The sequence below is a fragment of the Charadrius vociferus genome, unplaced genomic scaffold (assembly GCF_000708025.1).
Source record: "Charadrius vociferus isolate BGI_N301 unplaced genomic scaffold, ASM70802v2 scaffold581, whole genome shotgun sequence".
Classification (NCBI taxonomy): Eukaryota; Metazoa; Chordata; class Aves; order Charadriiformes; family Charadriidae; genus Charadrius; species Charadrius vociferus.
Window position 1 is genome coordinate 652,840 of NW_009647024.1, and position 17,811 is coordinate 670,650.

Here is a 17,811-nt window from a genome sequence, read left to right on the forward strand (position 1 = left end):
GTCACTCACTTTTTCCTGCTGACAAATGAAGAATTAACCATGTGGGAAGAGGACCCAGAAGGCTTCAGTAAGAAATGTGTTGTAGACTTGGTTGCAGTTTATTTCAGTATTGGTATAAAAGTTTCATATCCGCATCGCCTCTACAAATTGTTTACTGCAATGTTGTCTGTTTTATTTTCTGTCTCTAGGGATTGTTTTCATAACAAGAGATTCCTCAGTAGTCTGGTCTGGTACACACATCTAAATATTAAACTTATGTGAACCATAGTTGATAATAACAATGATAATATTTTTTCCTTTTCTTTGTGAAATAATAGCTGTAGAAGAGACAGGAGGAGATTCTTGGAAGTACAGTCTCAGAGTAAGTGTTTCAGTTTGATAGAAGACCAATATTTCTGGATGCGTTTCTTGATAGCATTGTAACTGAGAGATGATATTTGGTAGAGCGATAAGCTTGTGGTTTTCAAAAGAAATCTTTAGTTAAGGAAATTTTATTAGAATAAGTATAAATTAACTTTGTTCCTTTATCAATGTTCAAATGTGCTGAGATACGCTGGAGACTATGCACTTCATATTTTAGGTGGGATGGAAAAGGGAGTGTGCTTCAGCATTTGTGATGTGTCCTATGTAATGGTGGTTAAACCCAATAGGAGTCTCTTTAAACTGGTAACTGGTATTATCATTTATGACTTTGTTAATAGACATGACGAATGAAGGAAGTTTAAGATCTATATTAGCATTTTACTTCAGATCAAAAGTATACCATTGTAGTGAATCTCCCAATTATCACTGCTGTGGTTTGCTTTGCAGAGAGAACTCAAATTTTATGTGCTGTGTTACTTTCATTTTAAAACTAAAAAACCCAACCATGTGCATCTAATGTGTTCCAGGTGCAAATGGGTATTTGGTCCAGGTGACTCAACTAGAGCTAATCCAAAAAGAAACCATAACATACCTCCATTGTGGTCACTGGCTCCTCAACACCAGCTATTTCACTCCACAGATGCATTGCTCTTCCACCGCAGAACTGGCTGATATAGATATAGCCAACAAACTCTTTCTAGAGTTAAACATTACTGTATACTAGGAGGAGTAGTATTTCATGTAATACTGGTTTTGCTGCAGTATATTGTATTTTAAATTATGACCTCTGGTGCATGGTATTCAGCACTTAAAATTTTAGCATAAAATGTGTTTTAATTCTCTTCATTTTGATGGATTCTAAAATAGATCTTTTGATTTTTCAGCCATGCACGGAAGTTCTTTTTATTGATGTTTTCCATGAATATAATCAGACTCTTACCCCTGTGCTTTTAGAAATGGTTCACAGTCTACAAGGTAAGCTGTTTAAAAAATAAAGGAACTTTAAAATGTAGAATTCTGACATTTGCTTTTGTCAATTGTTAAACAATTTTACCTTGTGATATCTAATTTTATATAGTGCATTCAGTTTGTACTTGAAAGGAAAAAAAATTAACATTATTTCTAAACCTACCATAGGAAGATGCAATGTGTATCTAGGAAGAAGAAATCCTAAGGATTCTTTACTTTTCGTCATAGCTGTTTTAGATGACTGATGAACATTGGGTCATTTCTACTTTCAGGAGTTTTCAGGCTTTCTTGAGAATGGTCAACAAGCTTAGGAAATTCTGTAGGTTGTTTTTTATTGGGAACTTACTGTTCAAATGTTGCAAGGCAGTTTATGTCAATTCTGCCATGTCTCTGCAAAAATCCTGGGGAAAAAAGAAACTTTAAAAAAAATGTCAAGTTATGCTGTCATTGTGGAGAGTCTAGAGGACCTTCCAAATCTGAAGAGTCTCCTAAAAAATTTAGTGGTTTTCTGTATGAAGCCTGAAGTCTTCTTAGACCAAGGAATGATTCAGGTTTTCGTTTGTTTCTGTTCTGTGATTCTTCGCCCCCAAACTAAGTTTTATAGTGGCCATGAAAGATGATGAGTGGTAGCTGCTGCTTTTTCCCTGGCATTTCAGCTTAGCTTGTTTCCTCAGGTTGTATCTTACCTGACTTAGAATATTTTATTATTCAAACTGGATTTATTATTCAAATGGATCAGTAGATTCTGTTAAATAGAAATGAATATCAATTTTCACAGAATCTTTTTGTAGAACATTTTGTGTACAGAAGTTTCAGGATGGCTTGCTGTGCTGTGATACTAGGAGTGGTAAAAGGTTCCTTACAACAGGGTTCACAGTTACTTTGCTTTCAAAGAATTATGGAAATTAGTACTTCCAGGCTAAAATATACATGTGCACTTTTTTTTTCTCCTGAAGCTCCTAGTAGCCATTTCTGAATGTTTTCAACTTGAGAGTTACTGTTGAAGTACTAGATGATATTAAGAATTCATTAATTCATATGATTTTGGAAAACCTTTACTTACACATTGTAAGTACACATGCACACATATATAAAGTATATAGGAACTCGGTCTAGGACTTGTGCAAAGCGTTTGATGCTGTCCCACATGATATCCTGGTCTCTAAATTGAAGAGACCTCGTTTTGAAAAATGGACCACTTGGTGGATAAAAAACTGGCTGGACGGTCACACTCAAAGAGTTGCGGTCAACAGCTCGATGTCCAGGTGGAGAGCAGTGACAAGTGGCGTTCCTCAGGTCCCAGTACCGACCCCTGTACTGTTCAACATCTTTGTCAGCGACATGGACAGTGGGGTCGAGTACACCCTCAGCAAGTTTGCCGATGATACCGAGCTGTTTGGTGAGGTAGACGTGCTGGAGGGGAGGGATGCCATCCAGAGGGACCTGGACAGGCTGGAGAGGTAGGCCCAAGCCAACTTAATGACGTTCAGCAAGGCCAAGTGCAAGGTCCTACGTCTGGGTCAGGGCAATCCTAAGCACAAATACAGGCTGGGCGGGGAACGGCTGTAGAGCAGCCCTGAGGAGGACCTGAGTGTGCTGACTGACCAGAAGCTCAGCATGACCCAGCAATGTGCAAGCGCAGCCCAGAAGGCCAACCGTATCCTGGGCTGCATCAGAAGTGTGGCCAGCAGGTCAAGGGAGGTGATTCTGCCCCTCTACTCCACTCTCCTGACACCCCACCTGGAGTACTGCATCCAACATAAGAAGGACATGGACCTGTTGGAGCATGTCCAGAGGAGAGCCACAAGGAAGATCCGAGGGCTGGAGCACCTCTCCTATGAGGAGAGGCTGAAAGATTTGGGGCTGTTCAGCCTGGAGAAGAGAAGGCTCTGGGGGAGATCTTATTGCAGCCTTCCAGTACCTAAAGGGGGCCTACAGGAGAGCTGGGGAAGGACTTTTTACTGGGGCATGTAGTGATAGGACGAGGGGGGAATGGCTATAAACTGGAAGAGGGCAGGTTTAGATTAATCATTAGGAAGAATTTTTTTACTTTGAGGGTGGTAAGGCAGTGGAACAGGTTGCCCGGAGAGGTTGTTGAGGCCCCATCCCTGGAGGTGTTCAAGGCTGGCTGTGGCCTTGGGCAACCTGGTCTAGTGGGAGGTGTCCCTGTCCATGGCAGGGGGGTTGGAACTCGATGATCTTCAAGGTCCTTTCCAACCTAAACCATTCTATGATCTATGAAAACACATGCTTCTGAGTTATTTGCATGTTGATGTCAAAAGTAAATGTTCAGCTCCAAAGAAGTCAGTCAAAAATAGAATGTGAAAGCAGAGATTTGATTTTTGTATATTTACTGAAGAAATTTTTTAAACATAAATAACTAAACTTTTGAATAAAACAGAAATAGTGAAGCAGTCTTAATTCACAATGTACTTATTTAAAGTATATATATTGCAAAGTTGCTTGTGGTCTTTGTTTTAGTTACACTTTTTATTTTAATTTTGTCTTGTAGGATCTACCAATGTGGAAGATACCAGTGCTGTATTGATTAAAGATGCTGGTAAATTAGATTTTACTTTACCTTTGAAGTAACAGAGCCGCTTTTGTGTATGTGCTTAACTTAAAAATTATGAAAAATTTGCAAGATATTTTTTTTAAGACATCTGGAAAGTAGGACCCTAAATCCTACTAAATCCTTTCACTTGATGTCAGTCTTCAGTTTTCAAAATACTTATGTAAATATATGGTGCCTTTGTCAGCTTTTTTGTGAAACAAACCCTTAGACAATCTCCTCTACTGTCCTGTCTTGTCTTCTCTACAAAAAAATGAGCTACAGTGCTTCCATGGAGGTACTCTGTCCGTTTTAGAAGTAAGGAGATTTTATGGCAAAAGCAAAGAGTTGTCTAAGACTTCCAGTGGTACCATTCTTGATATTAGAATAAGATCTCCATTGTTCTTATGACTTTTAACTATTTTCAAGAGCCTGAATGTTGTTCTGTAGTACCACTCTTTTACCGTAATTTCCTCCAGAGTTGCTTTTGCCATGATCTGATAAGCTTATCTTTCTGAAGAAAGATATTTAGTTTTGTTTTCTGTATTATGTTTCTATTTATTCTTTCATTATATTATTTAATATTAAAAATCAAACATTTAATCAGACAATAAGCATAACTGTTGTTTTTCCCCAGTGTATAATGCGGTTGGACTGGCTGCTTATGAACTATTTGATAGCGTGGATTTTGATCAGTGGTTTAAAAATCAACTATTAGCAGAACTACAGGTTTTTCATAACAGGTAAACACCTTGGTTTGTTACGCCTTCATCACTTAAATATGAACTGTTGATAAAAATCTGGTAAGACAATGTCTAATAATTGCAGACTAGAAAAACACTCAACAGAGGTATGAAATATGTATAGATGACTGATACAATCGTAGAAGTGTCAGTGTTCGTGACAGTTTCTGTTTGTGTTTAAATTACTGTGTGGTAGACACTTCCAGGGTTCTGTAAAAATATCACAAGTATTGCATGTATTTGAGTTGAGTAAACTTTCTCAGGACAACCATCTTTGCTCATCTGAAGAAAGATATTTAGGCCCCCTGAGAGCCCAGAGACCTTTAGGCAGCAAAGTCCAACTGAAATCTGTCAAAATAATCTCTGTAAAACTGTGGCTTAGACAAAATAGTGATTTGTTCTTCTCTACTAGTTTATATACAAGCCCTCTATCACTCTTAATTTTGCCAGCAATAAAGTGGGGAAGTAAGGATTTGGGTTATGTTGTAAGGTGTGAATGATTACAGGCTCATTCTACATAAAGAATATTATTTAGGCCATCTGCTGTGGATTTTCCTTCTCACCAAGGTCCCCTTCACTTGGATGGCCTTCACATGAGTACCCTTTTTTTTGTCTAGCAGATAGAGTATTTTGAAAGATCAGTTTTGGCCTCTCAGTACAGACTGAGCTGTCCTTCTCTACACCTGACTAGAAGACGAGTGTTCCTCCCTATTCTTCAAACTGCCAGTCTTCCCTCAGGGGAAGGACAGTGACTGCCATTAAACATACTAATCCTCATCAGATGAGTTCCAAATCACCCTTTGACTCTGAATAAGTATGTCCTATATTTCTTATCAGAGTCATTAGCAGTGACCCTAACATCCTTTGAAGACTTTTACTATTTTTTTTCTATATTTTTACTTTATCTTACCAGACGTAATTGTTATCTGAAATATAAAATAATTTGTTTGCTAATACCTGTAGGAGCTACTGTAAATTGTGAATGATTTTTTCATAATAAATTGCTAGCCAGCTTTTTTCATTTACAATTGCCAGTTAGAAACAGTTTATTTACAAATACAGTTTAATTTCATGTACATGAATCCTGCTAAACTTAAAAATGTTAAAATGCTTCTTTATATTACAATCTACTTTTAAAAGTATGAATTATTTACTTTAGTGCGTGTAACCTTACTTCAGAGTCACAGAATAATTGCTACAGTTGTTTACCTGGTGTCTCCAAATCTTTTTATTCTTTTTCTCATTAGGCTTTTTTTTTTTTTCTGTATGATCTCAACTTCACCTTGCTTTCTACCAGTGGCCAAGTACTCTAATGGTTAGGCTAAATGCCAGAAGAGCAGGAAAAAAATAAGAGATCTTGCATATATGATTGATCCTTTGTTGTCTTTGTGCTGCGCCAGCACTGATCTCCAAATAAAGCTGCCTTGGTATTTGTAGCGCATGCTGGCTTTGGCATTTTTATGCTATCCACGCATATAGCATAAGTAAAACTGACAAAAGTCTTCTGCAGTTGATGTAGTTATATTTACAGTAGGGAAGACCCCTGGTCTAACCATTTGCTTGGGATTTGTGATATCCCAGGATGATATTCCTGTGGGGACAGAAGCTTGCAGTAGAAGTTGTCCAGAAGTTTGAAGTCTTACTTGCTTGAACTGCTTCTACTGCCAGCATCATTGGAGACCACCACGGCAATAAGGGAGATGGTATTAGTAGTTTGAGTGGAGTGCTGCTCTAACGACAGCTTCAGGAATACATACGCAGTTCAGATAAAGTGGATTGGAGGGTATGACCTGTTGTCCTGTGGAATGTCCCATGGTGATAAGCATGCTTGTTCACGAACTTCTTCATGTTTGGGAACACAAACCTTTGTGTTGTCAGCAGTGACCATAGAGTTTGCTGTGGTTTTGTTTCCTTTGAATGTGTCATTGTCTGTTGATAGTGAGTCTGTCAGCCATTACCATAGCAATAGGAGATACCTGGGATTAATGAAAAAATATTTTAAAGACTGTTAGAAACATTGCATTGCCAAATTTATCACTTGCCATAATATTTAGTTTTGTACTGATTAAGGAGAAACTTTTCCATAATATGAAAATTGTTGACTGAATACTATTTTTCACAATAATTCAGTCTTAAAACAACTTCTCCTGCTGAGAGAGGAAGGATCAATGTGACGCTTACTACTTTGGTATCAAGTAAGATACTTTTGACTTGGATGTCTGAATGCTGTTTAGACTGCTTAAAGCTACTGTCCTATGACTGTTGCGGCAGAAGCTGCCTTATTTTGGAATATTGTCACTTTTCCCATGTGGGCTTTAGGTCCAGCGGGCTCAATCTGCTTTACTCAGTCAGAGTGTGCTCTTGGTGTAAAAGCCAATGATGTTCTAAGAGGTGAGCTTTTCCCAGAAGTAGTGAATGTAGAAAAGGTAGGACCTCAAAAATGAGCACATATGAGCAGAAGAATTTCTATGAACTTAAGTCCTTTTTAAAAAAACACCAAAGAAACAAACCACAAAAAAACACCCAACACTCCCCACCCCGCACCCCCCCCACTCTTATCTTTTCTCTACCAGGGAGAGAGAAAGAATGTGAAGACACAGGTAGAATGTGAGGATTGTACAACAGATATCATCAGAGCTGAAAATCCTTGGGTTATGTGCTTACATCATTTAAAACTTTTATGTGATACTGGTTTGAAAACTATCCAACGCCAATCTCAAAAAAAAGTTAGTTTTTTAGTATTCTACCTTTTACAAGGCATGAGAAAAAGTTGTATCACTGCAGCTTCTCAAATAAACAGAAGGACATGTTAATAAGGCAACGTCTTGTTTAAGTCATGCTTCAGCGTGAGTTGTTCATGCTCACCTACCATTCAATAAACCTCAGGCAACAGTGGAATGTTATTCCCCATTAGCTTTGCTTTCCAGTCTGATGAACTGCTGTATACATGGTACTTCCGCAACTTTCATGTTCTCTGAAAGTGTGCTCTGTTAATTATCTCATGGTTATGGGACTGTTGAATAAATCACATTTTAATAAATGTAAAGAAGCCTCAGTAACTTCAGTTTAAATTTGTCTTGGTGGCTTGTAAGGTAGAAGTTCATCAAATGAAAAATACATTTTGGATAACAAAGCCAAATAACTTGTTAGTTAAAATTCTGTGAATAGAGTTCATCTTCCCTAACTTTATATGTCTATAAGTTAAACATTTAAATCTGAGCTACTTTTCCTGATCAGCTTTTATAATTAGTGTAGAAAAAGCACTTCTAAGAAATACTTTCTCAGTCATTATGTTAGGCAATTCAGCTCACTGTTGTTCTTGTTCTTACTTCTTCCCATTGACTCTAAAGCTTTTGGTTTGTGCCTTTGCTGCCGTAGTGGTGCAAGATTAGATAATGTCGTTTCTTTCTGAGAATAGTTTGACTGACATGAAATAGTCTGGCAGTTGCTGTAACGCAGTGCTTAAGTTTGCATTTTTAAATTGTATCTGACCTAAAATTTTAAGTGTAAAAGGAATGTCAGGGAATTTGCTGGTGAAAGCAGTAGATGTCACGATGGCAGTAATAAATGTAAGATTTATTTTTAGTTTTTTATTGGTGTGCTATGTGCAGAATAAACTGTATCTCTAGTGAGACCTTCAGGATTCAGTCATTTAGGATGAAAGTTATCTTTTTCAGGCTCTTGGTGTTTCCTGAGCCTTCTGGTGAAGAATTTTGATGAAAAAGATCTCTGTACTAAAGTTCTAAAGTTGTTCTTGACAAACTAATTATTTTAGTAATTCTTTCGGGGAATAATGTTTTCCTACTGATTCTTAGATTTCTTTTTCATCAAAGTATTCTAGAACAGCAAGTATAATGAGTTAATGAGTACAATTTTTTTTCCCCTGCTTTTAAAGATACAAACCAATACGCCGACGAGTAATTTGGCTGATTGGGCAGTGGATTTCTGTAAAATTCAAATCAGACTTGAGACCTATGTTATATGAGGCAATTCGTAACTTGCTTCAAGACCAGGACTTAGTGGTAAGTATAAATAAGTAATGTTTTGGATTACAAGTTTGTTGTGTAAACACAGGCAAAATATAAATACCATACCTTGTGTGAACTTGATTGAGAATTTCCTAACATCACACCTTATGGTCTGTTGTGTCTTGCAAAAGGTAATCTGTTGGGAAGTTGTGGGGGTGTTTAATTGTGGAGATGTTGAACAGCAAGGTCAAAGACATGAAACAAGCCCTTAAGATGTTCACTATGTGATGGCTTTGGTGGGAAGATGAATGGCAATAGCAATGGTCTGTTTCTTGTAAGAAGGAAGTTGTGAAGTGTCTTCAGATAAATAACTTATAAACAAACACTTTGTGTAGATAAAACTGTGTTACTCTGTGACTAGTTTCTGCAGTATACAGTATGATTTAAGCATCAACATAGTTATCTGCTGGAAGAACATGATAAATGGCATTGGTTGCTAAGCTGGTTGGGTACAATTCCATGGTTTTAAGCTACAATTGCAGTTTACCAACAGGTAAGATTGAGTTGAAAAGCGGATTTTGCGATTGTTTCTTTTTTTGTTTAAAAATAAAAACAGACCTAGCAGCCAACAAATAAACCTAGCTAGCTTGTTGGTTAAATATTAGTAATTGGCAGGTCACAACGGTTGTTTCTGTGATTCCAGACAGCTTTAGCAGAGCAGGATGTGTTTCTGTGTCAATGTTGTGACTGTTTTCACTTAGTGTTTTCTGAGCATCTGAAGATCTACCAGGGAAGAACATGCTAACTTGTTGAGTTCATTTGATTCTGCACTTTTTGGGTGACAGTGAGCCATGAGATAATCTCAAGTTAAACTCCTTCTCTATTGCAAGAGTTTTTATCAGAGGCTTGATATCTTGTTTAATTCTTTCTTGACTTTCATGAAGGTTTTGCCTGAGTATTTCCTCCAGGTGGTACCACTCTAGCAATGCCAAATAAGCTGTAAAGGATACTAAAACGAAAGCAAGTGAAAATATTTAAGTTGAACTAACTATGTTTCTTAGAGGATGACAGAAGACTTAGAATGATTCGATTGCCAAAACAGCGACTGATTTGATATTGTCAGGTATTATGTTGATAATCAAAAAGTTTAATGGATATCTGTGTGATGCTTCTTTACTTTTGTCTTTCAGGTCCGTATTGAGACAGCTACGACACTGAAGTTAAATATCCTTTTATCAGCAAAGGTGTTTAATTAGTTCTTAATTCAGAGTTACTAAAAAAAATAAAAATTTTAAACTTACTACCAAATTGAATATTTGCTTATTTGAGTCTTGTATCCACTTGCAATTTGTATTATTCTTCCTTAATGATTGTTTACCTGTAGATGACTTTGAGTTCAGAACTGACCAGTTCTTACCGGTAAGAGCATTTATGTGGGCACATACTGATGAGTATAGCATTGTGTTTAGTACTATATGTACCACGTGTTGCCAGATGCTAAGTTCTTCATGCTAAGACAAATTGAATGCTGTTTTTAACAAATATGTCTCCACACCACCATGACTTTCCAGCATACCTGTTTTACACAGTACTTTCTAACCTGCTGTTTCACACAAATACTAACTATAAGCATGTGGTTAAAATAGAGCCTTAAAAACATAGACTTTCTTGGTCTCCTATATTTGTGTTCTTTACAGTGTTTATTACAGTTGTCATTGAGTAAACAATGAAATGTTAGCTGTAAATACAGCAACGATTTATTTTGGTCACTCAGACTTAGCAGGTGCTTTTTCTTCTCATTTGATTATGACTTCTGTGTTAACTGAACCCTCTTGAGAAAAAACAAAACAAAAATGCAAAGTGCATCTACGCTGTAAACATTGGAATTATTTAAGATGTCTTTTTCAGTTCAATATATACATTTTATCTACTAACCTAAAAGCTGGAAGACCATACCTTTGCTTTGACCCTAACAAAGTGCTCCTTCTGGAGAGGTGGCCTTCGCCTTTATAGTATTCTATCTGTGAAGTCATATTTACATTTGCAAAACATGAAAATGGTATATGTTCAAAATGATCACGTTTGAACTGTTACGTAAGAGCATATAGGATTTTTTATCTTGTTTAGGCAGTGATTAGCTAGTGTACATTTTTCCGAATCAAAGAGTAACATTTTGCACACTTGGTGTCTTTGAAAATTCATAGATGTCTTAAGAGTTTTTAAGTGTAAAGGAAAATCACCAAATCATGTCACCAATTGTATTTTTGATGGTCTAATCTGTAATTGTTTTTCTTTTAGTACCTGGAATCCATGTTTACACTGCTCTTTCAGCTACTTCAGGAAGTAACACAATGTGACACCAAAATGCATGTTCTTCACGTTCTGTCTTGTGTGATTGAAAGAGTTAATATGCAGGTATTTTTTTACATAGATTTCAGTGTTTGCTTTATACTAAACACAGAGTAGGGCTTGATTTTTTTTTTTTTTGGCCTATACAAAAATAGTAGAAAAATTTCATCAATTAATAGAGTGGTTATTGTTACCTGCACTGTTTGCATTGCTTGGTTCTCTTTTCACTTTTCTCGTTTATCTTTTGTATAAAATGTTCTTTCTCAGTTACTACTTCTTTTCTTTATTTACTATGTATTTTTTGTATTGACTCATCTTTTAGACTACAAAAAGACTTTCACTGCTTATCTTGCTTCTCTTGCAATTTTCTTTTTTTTTTAATTGTAGTTTATTCTAGTTGTCTCATATCTGAATCAGTATTTTATTAAATCTTACATATTAGAAGAGACATTTTGGGGGACAAAATGCTTCACGCTCTTAGGGACTACGCAATTAAATTTGTAATCTGTCATTGACGCTGGTATGGATCATGATTGCCTATACAGCACTCTGCTTTAACTGCATGAACTTGAAAAGTTTCAAGTTCACATTATGAATTTTCAGTACTTCCTTCTTAGTGTTAAAGTATATTCTTCTGCTTATATATAAAGAAGATGTTTTTGCAGAATTAAAAAATGAATTGGTGACTGCTTTTGTCTCAGTTTTTTGTGGTATTACTGTATTAAGGACAGAGATAATGCACGGTTTTGAGCTTATCTCCTCTTTCTACAAGTAATCCTGTCTGAGAGGCAAATGAAGCATTCCAAATTGTCCCTTGTAGGAAAAGTCAACATGACAGCAGATTTCCCTGGGTTTTTGATCAGCTAGAGAAGTAGCGGAAAAAAACAAGTTGAGAAAGAACCTCTGAGTCTCTAGGTTAATTCCTAATTAAATACTTTAGAAGACAAATAGATTAACCTTTTAGAGTTGTAGAGAATCATAGAAAAAAAACTAGGTTGGAACAAACCTCTGGAGGTTACGTAGTCCAACCTCTCTTTATAGCATAGGTAACTTCAGAGGTTATTCGACTTTTTTTTTTTTTTTTTATATAGGACTGTTTCTGGTTATCTTAAAGGATACTGTTATTTAGGAATCCTGTCTAAGTCAAGAATATATTGATATGAAAATATCTCTGGTTATCAAATTAAGTATTTTTTGTGTTCTATTTACTACTTAAGCCTGATTGCCACGTGCAAATGTTACCATAAGTAACACGTTCTTTTCAAACCACTGTGCAGTCAGAAGGTACTTCACTCACAGAACATGTAATGTGGTGTTTTAGGAAGAGGAAAGGGGAGTAAATTAAAGCAAACTGTGTATTTTTACTGTGACAAAAGCAGCTTTTAAATATTTCAGGAATTATGCTTGGGATAAATTAATGGCCTGGTTTCACACACTAAGAAATTTGTGTTCTGAACTTCAGATACGACCGTATGTAGGATGTTTGGTTCAGTATTTACCACTCCTTTGGAAACAGAGTGAGGAGCACAATATGCTGCGATGTGCCATTCTAACCACCTTAATCCATCTCGTCCAGGTAAGGGGTCAGAATCACGTACATCAGTATCTCCTACAGTTCTTTCTCAGACATGCCTACATGTTCATGTATGTGTGTGTATACATATATATGTAAAATTGAGGTACATTTGGGTTTTGTAAGCTATTTCTAAATGCTCTTCAGTCTTACAGTAAAGGTGTGGTTCTTTGATAGTGAAGGTAAACATGGCTAATATTAAGCACTTCACTATTTTGTTTCCAGGGGCTTGTTCAGTAAAAGCAGTTCTTTAGGCAGATTTGGTTGTGTTCTGGAGGGTTTTGTAATCCTGGAATTGAACATCCTTTAGTGACTTTATGTGAAAGAGCTTCTTTTGGCTTCCTGTATTTGTTTCCCAGCTGGCATTGGGAATGTTGGTCTCTTCTTAGTCATTGTGTATTGTTCAGACTTGATTCTGCAGTGCAGGCACATCTGTTTCCCTGTTGCTTTCCATTCAGTTCCCAGGGATGTGGATAGTCTATTTTGGTTGCAAACTTTCTGTGAAGATGAGCTGTTCTTAAATCCTAGGCCAAATACAGGCCACCATAACAAGTTGCACTTTGTCTGTTCTTAAAACTTGCATTTTAATTCAGATTAGCATCAAATGTTTCTTGTTTAAATCATAACTGTTAGGTTTAATGTCTCTCAAAGGTGTTGTTGGCATTGACTTTATTGAGGCAATCTTGTTTATTTCGAATTCCAGCCCTTTCATTGTTACCATTACCTTTCTCCTGCACGACTTCTGATACCTATTATTTCCTTTTGATGATTTCTGCAACACTTTTATATAGCATACAGGAAGAAATACTTTATTTCATCCCTTCAGAAAAGCTAGAAAATTTAAGATGTTCTCTTCTGCGTTGTTTGTATATTACATGGAACAGAGATAACAGCAGCTCTGAGCTGCCTGCTTTGTTATGTAATTGATTTGTATCACATCCCATTATTTGTATTTTGATCTCTTTGATTTTTTTCTTCTTCTGAGAATTTATCTGTGAGATATAATTTATTGGTTTGAGGCTTTTGAAATATTTTACTCTTTTTATTTACTTCTATAGGGACTGGGAACAGACAGCAAAAATCTCTATCCTTTTCTACTTCCAGTTATTCAGCTAAGTACAGATGTTTCTCAGCCTCCACATGTCTATCTTCTGGAAGATGGTTTAGAATTGTGGTAAGAATGTACTTTATCAGTTTTTAATTTTTAAAATGTTAACTTTTGTATCCCCAGAAGAAAAAAAAAAGAATTTTAAAAAGCTTTGAGTGTATTAAGAATTTATGTTCTTGTTATCTTACCTTGACATCATCTATATCATACCTTTTCTCAGAACAGATGAGGTTAGGAAGTTAATAAAAGAAACACAATTAAAAATAGCTAAGTAGGTAATCCATTTTCAGGCAGTTGACAGCAAGATACACTTCTGTTGTGATAATGAACAGCAAGACAAAAAGTCTAGACTCACTATAATGTGCATGCTAAACTAACTATTTGATGTGCTTGACTTTGGGAGCACAATGACCCAGTGATTCTCAGAGCTGGTTGCTGGAAGACATGGCACATTTATAAGGATAAAATGTGGAAGTTATCTTCCAGATGTCAAGCTATTTGGTGACTGAAGGTAAAACAAGAAACGGCACTGTGATCAGTTTGCCATGAGCCTAACTTGTTTGTTTCTGGTGCAGCTGACACTCTAGGAGGAGGAAACTGTTACCTGGACCGAATTCAGCACATCTCTTTCCTGCAGAATAGGAATATATTGAGTTTGTCTTGAAATAGTGAGGTATTCCTTTGACCTAAATTGTAGATGAGCATTTTAATTCCAAATACTTAACCTACAAATGATCTGTTCTGTGTGCAGCAAAACTAGGATTTATAATGCTTTTGACGGTGGACCAAGTTGAAGTGCAAGATCTTCACAAAATTTAAGATGGGCCTTTTTAATGTATCAGTTTGGAACTTTTTTATCTTCTTAATAATGCTGATCTCAAGGTTGTTTTTCTGATGCCTATGCAGAAGAATGATAGTTTAAGATGTCCTAGAGCATCAGAGGAATCTAGACAGAGCTGGCAGAGACAGTTGGGACTCTAATGGCTTCCTGAACCAAGAGTAGGAGAACAGCTAAGATACTTTACATAATCAGAAATGTTATTTAAATACAGCAATCCCACACCTAGAATCTAGGAACAAACTGGAATGTGCTGCTGTGGCTTTAAGTATCAATTTAATTTATAGCTCAGGAATTTTAAATTGATACAAACAAGACTGAGCATATAGTTATACTTTTATGTGTGGTAATCAAGGCATCATTCCAGACCTAAAAAATACCCCAAACCCAAAAAACCCCAACAAAGTAAAGTTTGAGCTGGTTGCCACCACAGCTGCTCCTTAGAGGTGAAGAGCATTATATGCCATGTCCTTACACCATGAATCCTCTCTGAGTTCCCGAGTTGGGTATTTAAACATTGTCATTGCTGCATTTTGGAGGTTATGTTGTCTTTGTAAAAAGGTAGTAGCAAGTTTTTCTTTCTTCTCCTACCTTAGCAAGACCCATGCCTGCACCTCTGGGTGTGTTGTAAGGACTACTGCTGCACTTGAAATGTGCTTCAAGTAGTTATTACACATTATTTAAGGATCATAAACGTGGTTACTGGAAGTTACAGTGTTTTAGATCTGTCAAAATGATTGCTCAATGTTATTCATAGATCATCTAAAGTATGTTGCCTAATCTATTCTTAGGTTAGTGACATTGGAGAATAGTCCATGTCTTACACCTGAGCTTCTGCGAATATTTCAGAACATGTCTGCCCTTCTTGGTAAGTCTTTTACTAATAACATTTCTGGGTTTTTTTCTACTGCTTGTGTTGTTCACACATCAAGTAATGCTGCTGTGGCTACAAGAACTAAGGGGGCTTGCAAAATTCTAACTATTAAAAAATGTATTGTTTGACTTTCTGATCTTTTTTAATCTACTTACCCTCTTTTTCCTTAATAAATTGAAGCTGCTTTGTACCCAAAAGACGAGACAAATTTCAGTTTGTTTCGGAGTTTCTTTTAAAAAGTTCCTGAAATTTAACACCAAATATGCTGAGTTTTAGTGATATTGATTATATGGAATACTTTCCTGTTCTGCTTATAACCAGGATGATGTTTTCTAGTCTGAAGAACTGAAGTTTCCATTATTAGATTTTCCATTATTGTGTATTGGTCAAGTAGTGCTGAAATTAAAAGCCGTAGTTTTGCCTGACTTGTTGACAAAATATAAACTTATTAATGAGGATTAAGATTCAGTGCTTAAATACTGATATTTGGGGTGCTTTTACTTTATAATTATAGGGAGTATAAAAATGTGGTTTAATTTTATTATGTATGTATGTTTTTGCGTAAGGAAATCTTCACCTGTGCTTTTGTAGATTGTGAATGTAATATAGTAAATGGATTCCTTTTTTAGAGGGATGTGTTTATAAAATTATAAAAGTTAGCTTTTTAATTGTTTTCAGCACTTAATGTTTTATTCTGACTAAAGGTCAATAGAAAGTTACGTCATGGTGGGTAGGTGCAAGATGATGCCTTCTGTTATTTCTCTGTGTGCACTAGATTTCTAATGACAAAACTACTCAGGAAAGTAGTGTTTTGTAGTCATTTTAGTATTTAACTCCAGAGCTCCCTCTTAGGTTCTGTAGCTGCAAAATGCTTACTATTTGTCTTCATTCAAATCTACACACCTACCCTTCCTCCTTCTTTTCTGTGTTAGTGGTTGGTAGCATCTGTTACAAGATGCTTGCACTATACAAATGGTTGTGATTTTCATAGTTGTGTCACACTGCTGATCTGCTTGAGTTAATTCAGAAATACTCTATATTTGTGGCTTGTTTACATTTGCTATTGCTATTTTCTCCCCACCCTGACCTCCCAAGTCCTCATGCAATACTTTCCAGGGTAGCGATGAGTATGAATGGAAACCTTGGCATACTCTTCTGACAAAAGGTGGAGGTATTCAGGAAAATTCTATACTTGTAACAATTTCCTTTGTGATGAAATGAATCCTGGAGAATAGTGATGGTCTATTATCGAAAAAAATTTGTCTTCAAGAGAATATTCCTTGTTCTGAAAAATGAAAGCTGTTGTATGATGCTGGTAGAGCAAGTAGTACAGTCAAGCTCGGTAGGTTTTCCATAAAGTGAGGCTTCAAACACTTATGTCAAATTGATATTTTTTTTTTTTTTTTTTTCCATTGGGGATGGGGATGAGTGGCAGAAACATAAGCAGCTGATGTGTAATCCTGGACCAATTTCCTGAAATACACTTCTGGTACTACTTTATTCCTGAGCATTTGTCTGAGAACCTTGTTTCCTTAGTGTCATGTTGGTCAAAAATTTTGATTGCTGTATGCCAACATGGTAGGTATTTTGCCAGAAAGTGGCAACCATTCTGGTGCGCGCTTTGCATGCAATTCTCTCCTCTTTACATCAGGGGAATCTAGCTGGACAGCCTCTACGCAACATAGCCATGGCACTGTGACAGTAAAGTGATTTTTTTTGTTAGTGATTCATTCATTCATGCTAGCTTTTTCATCATTTGAACATGCCTTGGTCATGGCCATGTCACAAGCCTGTGGCATATGTCACCATAGTATATGTTAGTGCAGTGATATCTCTTTAATTTTTAACAGTCAACTGAAAGGGGGAAAAATGTAGAAATGTTTTTGATTTTTTTCTTTTTTAACTAGTCTGACAGTAATATGTAACTGTTCCTTTCCAGATGCATTTGTCCTTCTGAAAAGAGCTTTTCATCTCCATTTCAGTATACTACTGTTGTTGGAACTGGACGTCAGAGCAGTTGGACAAATCAATTTGATTTGCCTTTTAGAGTAATCAATGCTATCCTTAAATCATAAAGACACAGGATTAGAATATTTCACTTGCATAACTGACCTTCCTTCAAAGATTGTGGTGCTATCACTGAGGTCCAATAACCATTCACAGCATAATTGTCATATTTGGTCTTCATATCAGCACTGCTGCTAATGTTTAAATTCTGTTGAAATATAATTGCCCTATAGAGGGGTTGTAGAGGTTCTTTAATCCATCTCTTGGTGCAGCAGAGTGAATAACGTGGAATGGAGGAATACGTTAATTCACTGAGGGTGGATGCTTTTCTGCACTGACACTGCTTAAAATGAAAGCTGAATCTGATACAATTTCAGGTTGGGAATACAGTCAAAGTCAAGACATACCTGTTTCAAGAAACATCAGGTTTAATGAGCCTGCGCTGTACTTGTAAACATAATGGCAAAA

At 36.4% G+C, this 17,811-nt stretch overlaps 1 protein-coding gene across 1 annotated transcript in view; it reads left to right on the plus strand.

Moving 5' to 3' along the window:
- Window positions 1–17,811, plus strand: part of IPO11 (importin 11) — an 85,613-nt gene that overhangs the window by 25,760 nt on the left and 42,042 nt on the right. Inside the window, 12 exon segments of the mRNA XM_009895503.1 lie at window positions 1–67; window positions 318–361; window positions 1,248–1,338; window positions 3,845–3,892; window positions 4,521–4,626; window positions 8,522–8,648; window positions 9,785–9,818; window positions 9,973–10,013; window positions 10,893–11,009; window positions 12,406–12,519; window positions 13,575–13,690; window positions 15,254–15,330. The exon segment at window positions 1–67 is cut by the window's left edge and continues 29 nt beyond it. Of these exon segments, the coding sequence (XP_009893805.1) occupies window positions 1–67; window positions 318–361; window positions 1,248–1,338; window positions 3,845–3,892; window positions 4,521–4,626; window positions 8,522–8,648; window positions 9,785–9,818; window positions 9,973–10,013; window positions 10,893–11,009; window positions 12,406–12,519; window positions 13,575–13,690; window positions 15,254–15,330 (982 nt within the window).